Raw genomic sequence first — 11659 nt, forward strand, 5'->3', positions numbered from 1 at the left:
ACGTGGCTGGCACCTTAGCTGGTTGAGCTACAGGCGCCGAGCCAGCTCTATTTTTTTTTACTTGTCTGTTTCTTCACTTGGGGATTGGGCCAGCTAATGAGAGAAGCCATTAGGTAGAAGGGGCAACATTATAGGTGCTTCCTAGTTTACTCCATCTATGGTTTCCCTGTCCTTCAGCTCAGAACAGGTTAGAATTTTCAGAAATAACATTTCAAGGCAACTAAGGAGGAAAGAAACTACAAGTGCCAGGAGATGGCAGAGTCTGCACAATTCTGACTTCTTATCCTAATTTTAACCAAAGTCTTGTCAATGTTTAGTTCTGTTGACAGAGTTTCCTAAATCCCCACCTTGTGCCTGCTCTTAGCTTTGCCTGTTCTGGAGACAAAGCAGAGATATATCATGTATAGATATAACTATCTAAACACGAGGAAGCAGATGTATGCTGGCTTGACTTGGAGGCCTAAGGCTGAGGAATAATTATGATGAATTATGAATGATTTCATGGATACTGCTTCCTTGTGGTCTCTCTGGGTTGGAGCTGTAGGTCACTCCCTCTAACCCCTAAGGATGTTTTGCACTTCTGCTCTGTAATCTCTGATTATCCTGCTGGCAGCTTGTCCTGTTCAAAAGTTTCCACATCAGAGCTTTATTAGGACAAACCACGCTGTCTGATCTGGGTGATGCCCTCCCATTCCCACTTATTTTCCTGGGATACTCCTCTCAGCTGCTTACACTGTTCTGGAAATCCCTTTGCTTCACAGCCCCCCAAAGTCTTCTTCTTGTGCCTACCCTATTTCCTTCCATCTCATTCCATTTACACTTTAGAACCAGCTGTTGAGACTAGGTCTAGCCTTCAGCAAGGCTCTTCTCGATGTAACATTAACAGCAGCCACCATTTCCTCTGGCGTCTTCCGGGTAACATGTCAGTGCCTGTTGCTTTTCTATCCCTGTTTCAAAGCCAGTGTCTCCTTTTGGATCACCGACTAGGCCCTTGTATCCTGCCGAGTGGATGTTTCCGGTTCTTAGCACATTTCCAGGGTGAACAGGACTCACTTGCCCTGACTTTGGATTAAGCCTTCTCCATTTTAAGTTACCAGCTTTATAATTTCCTTTTTCCTCTGATGACTCAGGGGTAATATTCTCATGGAGTCATTTTTCCCAGAAATGTATGACCACTATTTTACAATCACAAAAATACTTTGAAGAGAGCATAAAAATAAGATCCTGTCTAGGAGGCACAAAAAGAAGCATTCCTGTATGAGGCCTGACCTGATTAAACATGTAGGGTACATGGACAATGGGGACAGGTTTGGCTTTAAACAAGGAAAAGTAAGAAACAGAAGAAAGGTAAAGAAAGCAGTGGCTTGAAAGTTTTAATGAGGGCAAATGTGGTATATGAATGTTGATAAGAGTTTAATGAGGGCAAATGTGGTATATGAATGTTGATAAGAGAAGAAAAAAACAGAATCAAGTGGGAAAGGAAAAAGAGTATGATTGTGGGAAGGAAAGAAAATGTTTACCTGGTAGTTCAGGGCTAAGGAGAAGTCCTTTCGTTCAAAAGCCTCCAACATCTGGTTTGTCTTCTTTCCCAGGTAGTTATAGGTACTGGCAAGACAAAAGAAAATACTGCAGGTTCAATAGCTCAACAGGAAAGGCCCAGATTCCAGACCCTTTTATTGTTTAAAAAGGGAAAAATGTGCCCAGGTCTCCTGAAAGTCTGCTTTTGGATTCTAATCTATTAGGGGATCAGACTGTCTTCTGTTCTGAGTTTTCCAGCAATACTCAGCAGTGTTGCACATAAGGCAGAGAATACAGAAGTGGTTAAAGGAAGAAAAATGGGAAAAGGATAAACTTAGGAAGAAAAAGCAAATGAAAGATAGAGGTATATTTGGTAGGGAGAAATTGAGGCCGACACCTGCCCTAAGCACACACAGAGGCTTAATGCTAGATAAGAGCTGTAGATAAAATGTAGCATCTGTCCCTCTCTGTAGCTGGGAGAAACTAAAAATAAAAAAATATAAATTACAAAAATATAGCATCTGAGATGAGTCTCAAAAACTTTATGCTGAGAAATTGGGAGAATGGAGTGACAGTAAAAGGAGAAAATCTCAACAAATTACTTCCATTCCTTGCCAGCTTATATGTTACTTAGAGACTAGTTTCTATACAATAGTATTAATAATGATGATAATAATGAAACAAAGGACCATTTACTAAGTGCTTATTATATTACAGGCGTTTGACGTAAATCATGTCTAATCCTCTCAAAGCCCTATAAGCTAAGCTGGTTTCTATTTTGCTCAAAGAAGGGGTGCAGAGTTGCCATAAAGATTTCCATCACTTCATGGTTCTATGACAAGTGAATAAAAATAAAGTTGAGAATAGTTATTCAATCTCATAAAATGTTCTCACAGACTCAAGAAAAAAAAATCTCTAACTCTACAAATAAAGACAAATCTTAGACTTATGACAGAATTATTAGAGAAATCAGCAAGATAGAAGGTTATAGAGATTCTTGATAAGGACATTTCTCCAGTTTCTTTAAAGATGAAATAAAAGTAAGTCAGTATCAGAAGATGTATTTATCTTGATGTACCAAGAACAGAAATGTCATTGGTCCTTGTATATGTAGACCCTGCATCAATAGCAAGGGATTCCAGGAATGTGAAGCTCACATTATCTTCTGGTAATAAAGTAAGGAAGAATAATGTCTGAGGAGTTTCAGAAAACTAAAATTTGAATTGCAATCGTCTTTGATGTAACCTTAAGGTGATTATAATTAAGACAAAATGAAGTCTAACCAAATATGCTTTGCTTATAGATAACGTTGACTGAATTAAAATGTCTCACATGGTCAAAAAAGTAAGAATTTCCAGGGGAAAAAAGGTTCCATGGTCAGCAAATCCAAGATTCAGGCTTCCTTGGTAGAAATGACCCTGCGGCTACAAAGGATGCCACAGGCCATCTTGGTTAGGTGAACAAGCCATTAAGATTATCAAGCTCAACCATTCTTCCTCAAACCTTGCTCACCAAGAACATGTTATGAGTATCACTTTGCTTCAGTTAATGTAAAACCTCAATCAATCTGCTTGCAAGCATATTCTAATGAATTAGGTTGACATGTGCAATGGATACGCTAATTGAAATTTTTCTGCCTTCTGAGTAGCCACTGAGTATATCCACAGCTGGTTGAACATGAGGTGGACATGTGACCAGGCAGTATTAGGTATCCATCACTGGCCAACTGCATGTTGAAGCAGAGAGAGCCCATTAGGAAAAAGAGAAAGAGATGAGAAATAAAGAGATGTATAGAGAGACGCAGAGGTGAGAGATGATATTCCTCACAGATAGAAGATGATATTCCTTGGCTATTAAGAACTTTGCAGTTCCTAGTTTTCATCCTCTTTGAGGCCTGATTACACCTCCTTTTCTTGGATTCTAAGTAATTTGCCAGTATTTTATAACTTATCTTCTTTTACTTAAGTTACTTTGAATAGGTCTCTGTTATTTGTAACCAAATAATTTCAGACAAAGACAGTGTGAGTCTATCTGGGAGACAATGATCAACAGGGCTACAGCACCAAGGGTCAGCTACTGCTAAGTTATAGGGCTGTGCATGCCCTCAGCTCATGTGCTCCTAGGTCTTACCTCTACCTGCAACCGATGCTTGTAGACAACAGTGACTGAGTTTCTAACAGACTGATAAAGCCCTACTTAATTCCCTTTTAGCAGACAAATGTTGGAAAGAGAGGCAATTTCTACTGGAAAGGATGTACATGCAAGAAGTGTAGCTATTCTGGTGATAAAAGTCTCCCTGGGGGACTTTAAATTTATAATCATTGGGGAAAATGAGTCATGCTCACCTGCCCACTGCTCCAGTTGCTCCCATCACCAGCGCACTCAACAGTTGCTAATAAGAAACAGATAAGGAGTATTCACTTTTATGAAAAAAAGAAAGGGAAGAGATGCTACTACTATACAGACAACTACAGAAGTTGTTTGAGAGGGAAACGGACCTGCTGCAATATGCTAAGAGGTGACTTACCTCATCCACACCAAAAAGGAAAGCAAACTGCTGCTGGCGATTCTGATCAACACATTGCCCGAAGTCTAAGAGATCTGTGTCACTGAATTTCAGCCCTTGGAAAGTGGGGATCTTCTCCTGAATGCCATCCAACAACTCCTCAGCACGAACTGCTCGAAACAATAAATGCCTCATCAGTCTGTATACCTCTGAGAAATACGTGTATGGAATAACATCGCATATAGCCCCACACATCTGCACTGAGCTGCCATAGGCTCGTGTCAGCTGGAGCTTACTGCAGACTGGGCATAATCACTTGCCCCTGCCTAGTAGCCTCTATGTACTTGTCAACTCATAATCCTAAACTTTGCGTTCCTTAAAGACAGTAGATAGATATTTATGATATATTTGGTCTTGGCCCATAGCTCCTGAGACAAAGCTCTTAAAACTCTTGTAGACAGGGGTGCTAGAACAAACACTTTATTCTATTCTTTGGTCTTTGATCCTGGTTCCTGACATAAAGCTCCTAAGACTTGTGTAATATCATGAGTAATGGGAACATCTAACACAAAGCTCCTAAATCCCGTGGAATCTCCAAAGTAGTAAGAGCCCTTCTGTGTGCTATTGTGTTGATGGAGGGCTGGGTCTCTGAGAAAGCTTCAGAATGGGGGCTGGTTGCTAACAGAACCAACCACATGATTAGAGGGTTGGCACTTTTAATCACACCTTAACCTCTGGGGAGGAGAGAGGGGCTGAAGGTTGAGCTGATCACCCACACCCAATGATATAATCAATCATGCCTACATAACAAAACCTCCATAAAACTCCAAAAGACAGCATTTGAAAAGCTTCTGGGTTGCTGGATAAATGGTCCTTGGAAGGTGGTTTGCCCGGAGAGGGACTGGAAGCTCCATATCCTTCTCATATACCCAAGCATCTCTTCGTGTGGTTCTTTATCTGTATCCTTTATAACATTCTTTATAATAAATAGGTGTAGTAAGTAAAGTGTTTCCTTGAGGTCTGTGAACTACTCTAGCAAATTAATCAAACCCAGAGAGGAAGTTGTGGGGACCCTGTTTTATAGCAAAATTGGTCAGAAGCCTAGGTCACAATCTGGGACTTGAGGCTGACATGAAGTGGGGGAAGTTTTGTGGGGACTGAGTTCTTAACCTGCAGGATCTGATGCTAACTCTAGTTCAGTGGTGTCAGAATTAAACTATAGGACAACCAGTTAGTCTCTGGTGGAGAACTGGTTGTCAGTGAGGAGGAATTCCCACATACATTTTAGTGATCAGAGGTGAAATGTTTTGTTTGAGTGGTGAGTGTGAGAGTAGAATGTAGTAAAAAACAGTTTATCTTTTCCTCTGAATGTTTATAAAGCATAGCCTCCCATTTTTTCTTTTATGGAGTTTAGAATAGAATGGAACTTAAAAAAATCTGCTAAGAATTTTCATCTAATTATAAAAAGCTTCTCACTGGAGAAATACAGTAATAACAAAGAAAAGCTAGAAGAAAAGTCAGAAGAGATCAGAGTACCTTCCTGCGTGTTTGGCACTGAGAATATAATAGGTACCAGGTAAACATGGTCTTGCCCTAGAGGGGCTTACAGTCTCAAGTCTTTTCACAGAAGTAAGGGGGTGTGTGTGACAGAGACACAGGTGTCTGCTACAAGTGCCTAGAGGTCAGCCTTTACTTCACACTTAGCAACTTTCATTATAAGGTGGTGTGAATTATTGATAAGAGCTGGGATGTTAGAGTGATATTTAGACGCAATTGGAACTCCCCAGTCAACTCCCAGCTATGCTTTTGTGGCATGGGGTAGGGTGCATAGAGTGGGAGTTTCTTAGTAAAATAGGGTGAGATGTGAGATTTGGAAGGAAAGAAGTATCAAAAGCTGCAGCACTTACTTTTTACCCCTGTCAAGGCAGGAATGTGATAGTAATAAAATGGCAATGCAGGGGCGGCAGCAGCCACCTCCTTTAGGAAATTAATCAGGACATCTGAAAGAACAGCATAGTGTAAACAAATATGAAACAGTGGCTTGCCCTGGTGGAAAAAACAAATCATGTAATGAAATGCAACCATCCTTCTCAGAAACTGAAAATACTGTTTTTTTTTTTTTTTAAATTTCAGATTAACATGAGGGTGCAAATGTTTAGGTTACATTGTTTTCATTTCTAAAGTAAAGTTCAAGTTGTAGTTGAGCCCTTCACCCGTGCTGAATACCATCACATTGTGTACATTAGGTGAGATCCCTCCAATCACCTTCTCCCCTGCTATCCTCCCCTCTTCTTCCTCTCTCCTTCACCTTGCTAGACTATACTTGTGTATTTTTTTTGGTGTGGGCATGTAGTTGTTTATATGTTGGTTTCATATTAGTAATAGTACATTGGATACTTTTTCTTCCCATTTTTGAGATACTTTACTAAGAAGAATGTGTTTCAACTTCATCCAAGTAAACTGAAAAGAGGTAAAGTATCTTTTCTTATGGCTGAATAGTAGTATTCTATGGTGTCCATATACCACAGTTTGTTAATCCGTTCATGGGTTGATGGGCACTTGGTTTGCATCCATGTCTTGGCAATTGTGAATTGAGATACAAAGAACATTCTAGTGCTTGTGATAAAATGATGTTTTTTTCTTCTGGGTAGACACCTAGTAAAGGAATTGCGGGATCGGGCGGCACCTGTGGCTCAAAGGGATAGGGTGCCAGCCCCATATGCCAGAGGTGGCTGGTTCAAACCCAGCCCCAGCCAAAAACTGCAAAAAAAAAAAAAAAAGTTTACAATGGCTCAAAGGAATTGCGGGATCAAATAGGTCAACTTTTAGTTCTTTGAGAATGCTCCATACTTCTTTCCATAGAGGTTATATTAGTTTGCAATCCCATCAGCAGTGCAAAAGTGTACCCTTCTCTCTACATGTACACCAGCATCTGCTGATTTGGAATTTTTTGATGTGGGCTAATCTCACTGGAGGTAGGTGATATCTCAGAGTGGTTTTGATTTGCATTTCTCTGATCAGTTTGGGATGATGAGCACTTTTTCTTTCTTTCTTTTTTTTTTTTGAGACAGAGCCTCAAGCTATCCCCCTGGGTAGAGTGCTATGGCATCACAGCTCACAGCAACCTCCAACTCCTGGGCTCAAGTGAGTCTCCTGCCTCAGCCTCCCATGTAGCTGGGACCACAGGTGCTTGCCACAATGGCTGGCTATTTTTTGGTTGTAGCCGGCCTTCTTGTTTGGCAGGCCCAGGCTGGATTCGAACTCACCACCTTAGGTGTATGTGGCTGGCGCCTTAGCCACTTGAGCCACAGGCGCTGAGCCAGTTTTACGTACTTTATCTGAATACTGTGATGATATATTCAGCCTATGATAAATATTTCTGGCAAATTATTATGTATAATTCATCATTTCTCCTTTGTTCATCTTTTAGGAAAATATTAATGTAAAAATTTATAAAAGCTTGTGAAAAAAACTTCAAAAATGTTCATTTTAAATCCTTGAATTAGCAATATTTAAATTACCTATCTACGTTAACAACCCTTTTCTATCTACCAACAATAGGGGATATTTTGGCCTCTTATACATTTACTCATGAATTTATTTAATCATATATGCAAATGACATCTTGTCTGTTGCTATCCTTTTAAAATTTTTATTTCGTTTTTTACTACTCAGAAGGACTAAAAAGACCTAGCATACTTGGACACCATAAAAAGTTTCCACAGAGAAAGCAATACTTTGATATTTTGGAAATTCAGAAGACAGTATTTCCGTAAAATCTCTCTAATTCTGCACTTACTCAAACTTGACTATATAGTCTCAAAATTGCTTGTCACTTATACTCCTTTCTTTTGAGAAAAATAGTCCCATGTTTTGCTATGTGACTTTGTCATTCTACACAACAGACTCCTAACCAAAACACAGGCACGTACAGATCAACCAGGGGCTTGGTGCATGACCCAATCAGATTATTTGGGAAAATAATCAAAGTCTTTTAATGTGGTCACTTTTCTGAATCCAGGGAGAATAAATATTCCAGAGAACCACTATATCATCACAACTTCAGGCCTCCAGTCCATAGGACTTTGCTTTTCTGAATTAAGTATAGCCATTTTAAATGGAGGCAAGAAATAGTAGACCATGTGAGGCATTGTATATTTAGACCTATCTACTGATTACCTTTGTTCCATGGCTTGAGAAAGAAAGGTGCAATGACAGCAATGCCATCGGCGCCTATTTCTGCTGCATGTTGGGCCTTTAAAGGAAGAGAGAAGTGAAATACTGAAATAAGTGATTTATTACAGTCACCTACAGCGTAGATACTAGAGTTCACTAAAAAGCTCTTTAGGTCTGCCAACTGAAACACCACTGGAGAGTAGAAAAATGAGCCAAATTTAATGATAAATATCATTGCCAGGAAAATCCCAGGTTGCAAAGTAGGGATCCCTGGTGAAGGTGAGCTGTGCACTTAATCTCATACTTCTCCATAGTTTTGTCAGTACAAGGAAAAAAAACATCTTGCTAAGGAGACAAGTGGTTCATTCTGATAAATGATAATTGCTCATAGAGATACTTGCTGATGTAATTTCTCTTCTGCTGTTCAGCCTACTGGATGACACTGTATTTTCTGTTCAATGATACAACAGTCATATTTTAAAATTTGTATTAAATATTGTATGCATGGGGTGGCACCTGTAGCACAGTGGTTACAGTGCCGACCACATACATGGAGGGTGGCGGGTTCAATCCTGGCCTGGGCCAGCTAAACATCAATGACAACTGCAACAAAAAAATAGCCAGGCGTTGTGGCAGGTGCTTGTAGTCCCAGCTACTTGGGAGGCTGAGACCAGAGAATTGCTTAAGGTCAAGAGTTTGAGGTTGCTGTGAGCTGTGACACCACAGCACTCTACTGAAGGTGACATAGTGAGACTCTGTCTCAAAAACAAACAAAAAAGATTGTATGCAGTTGGGAAAGGTTTGCACCAGGGTTCTTATGCTTTTTCAAATTCCTCCAGAAACAATTAACATTTCCTCTCACTGGGCCCTTATAATTCAAGTAGAGTACCTAAATCTATCACATTGTAAGACAGTTGTGTATGGTGACTCTCCTCCAACTAGGGTGTGAATTCCCTGAGGGGAGGGGTCAGATCTTGTTCACTCCTGAGTCCAGGACAATCATGGTGCTGGGCACAGGCAGGCACTCAGTAGATGCTTATTGATTATTTCAGAAAATGCCCCACTACCTAAAAGTGGGACAGGGCTTCCTTCTGAGACTTTAACTTGTAATATTTGTATTGAATAAAGGTGATCAACTTTCTGCAGAAGTAAACTAGGACAGTTAAGAAGAGAACATTGAGATATAGCCCAAAGACCAATCAAAATATTGGGTATAATTTCATTAGCCTAGAATCAGAGTGAGATATATTTGAATCATTTGTTTAGGAAAAGAGTAGATGGGCAACCTAAGCTGAAAGTAAGGAAAAAAGGAAACACCCAAGACAGCTGCTAGTAATGTCCATTCAAGCATCATCTGATGGAGAGCAAGGGCTACAGAGGCCAATGTAATTGTCTCCTTGGCAACACTATGCCATATACCAGGAGATCATCCTTATACCAGAAGACTATCTCTATTTCAAGATTATCTCTATACCATTCTTGTGTTCAGCCTAATGAATAACATGGCCTTTCACGTCATAATGAGACAATATTTTAAAATTTACATTACATATTAGAAAAGAAAGCAGCTGAAAGAGAAGAAAAAGAAAAAATATCCCCTATACCATGCTACCTTTGTTGAAAGACCTTTTGTAAGATCCAATCAAATCCCCAAATTCTGATTCTAGGCTTAACAGTCTAGTAATACTAACTAGAGGCTTGGGGCTTGCCTAAGAGCACCAAATTGCAATTTTTTAAGTATATGTTATTCATACCATTTCTAAATCCAAATGATAGGAAAAACCATCAAAACAAAACCCATCAAGATGATGTTGGGCTAGATAAAATCATTTTACTCTTTTGAGTTAGACTATCTAAATTTTGGAAACATGGTCAATCTGTAGCAATCCAGGCCTTAGACCTTCTGGTAAACAGTTCTAAACATCTCTGTGCCTTCTTTTCTTAACCTATTCACCTAGGCCTCAAAACTACCACACCATCTGCTTTTCTGTTAACAACTTTAACTCCTTCCTCCCTAGCTTTTGTACTACCTAACTTGCTAATCCCTAAACTTAGAGCAACCTAATTGTCTGCATTCTTGTTTCTATGTTCTGGCTGAAGAGTGCACCCAGAAAAAAATTCCACAACTGTGTTGAATGGTGATATGACAGATTTATGACTTACATCGTTAGTTGGTTTTCAGCACCACTAAGCAATCCTTTCCTGTTTCAGCTCTCTCATCCTTTCTGTCAAGGTAGCATATCACATTTAACCCCTCAAGCCATTATTCTTTTATCCCCTTTGTGTCCAGCAGATGGCCCTGCCTTCTACTTAACAGAGAAAACTGAAGTTGGATCAAGTTCTGCAAGTCTGTCCTTACATGCAAACTCAGCTACATCATTCCTTGGAGGAAGGTGCCTTGTCTCCTGTCCCACAGTACCGTCACGCTGGGCTACACCTTCTTCTTTGTGGCACAGTACCTCCTTCCAGACAGTAAGTCCCTGAGGCCCCACACCTTATCTTTTCAGGCACTATTATCTACCATATAGCAAAAGTGGTCTTGATTTTAACTTCAGCCTAAAAATGGAAGCTCCAGGTGCCCCGTTAGCACAGTAGGTAGTGCTTCAGTCTCATAAAAATGGAAGCCCCTTGAATGGTCTCTCCCAGACAGATTCCCATACATACCAATTCTTGTGACTCCTTCAAGCTCAGGGCCCCTACGTGAATCACCACCTGATCCAGCCTGCAAGAGAAAACACTGCTGCATCCCTTGAAGTTTAGAGGAACACAGAAGGACTGGATTCAGCACTTAGCTGATGTCTTGTTAATCTCAATCTCAAGACTATTAAATTCAATAGTGATCTATTTAAAATTAAGCTAATTAAAAGGTATATGGTGATATTTTTAATGTAGGCCACCAATATCAAAGTCTAATCATGTTACTGAGAGATTGGCTGTGATTAGAGAGCTCCCAGGATGATTCAACCCACAGCAGAGAAGATTCAACCCCACAGAAAAGGTCTTTAAAGACAAAGTTAAAATTGTACTTCATTTCTTCTGTACTGTAGGAATGCAGCTCTTCCTGCAATGCTTAGTTTACAGCCAGTGGGAAGGTGGCATGTTTTCATAGTGTCATGGGGGTTTCATATTGCCAGCAGGAGAAATATCTGCTAAAAACTGTTGAACATGCACAGAAATGAGGTTCATCTCTCATGAAATTAGAGGCAGAGGACCCCAGGGATAACTTAGTCCATGCTCATTATCTTATAGGTAAGCACACTAGGGTCTGTAGAATACATGCTACAGGTCTTTTATACATGGTCTTATATATATGCTTATATACAAAAATGGCTTTAGGCTGTGATGAAAGACATACAAATTAAAAATCAACTCTAAAGGAAATAAGGGATCTGCTTTAGTAATGTTTAAAATTGGCTTGGCGCCTGTGGCTCAAGTGGCTAAGGCGCCAGCCACATACGC

At 40.0% G+C, this 11659-nt stretch overlaps 1 protein-coding gene across 4 annotated transcripts in view; it reads right to left on the minus strand.

The window, feature by feature from the left end:
- Window positions 1-11659, minus strand: part of NPL (N-acetylneuraminate pyruvate lyase) — a 36729-nt gene that overhangs the window by 5528 nt on the left and 19542 nt on the right. For all 4 annotated transcript variants that reach the window (XM_023510790.1, XM_023510789.1, XM_012802668.2 and 1 more), the window contains 6 exons: window positions 10865-10922; window positions 8204-8279; window positions 5932-6024; window positions 4046-4194; window positions 3864-3910; window positions 1521-1605 (listed from right to left, as the gene is read on the minus strand). In XM_023510790.1, coding sequence (XP_023366558.1) covers window positions 1521-1605; window positions 3864-3910; window positions 4046-4194; window positions 5932-6024; window positions 8204-8279; window positions 10865-10922 — 508 coding nt within the window. The remainder of the gene's footprint in view (window positions 1-1520; window positions 1606-3863; window positions 3911-4045; window positions 4195-5931; window positions 6025-8203; window positions 8280-10864; window positions 10923-11659) is intronic.

This window comes from Otolemur garnettii, unplaced genomic scaffold (assembly GCF_000181295.1).
Source record: "Otolemur garnettii isolate 467f Iridium unplaced genomic scaffold, OtoGar3 scaffold00016, whole genome shotgun sequence".
Lineage (NCBI taxonomy): Eukaryota > Metazoa > Chordata > Mammalia > Primates > Galagidae > Otolemur > Otolemur garnettii.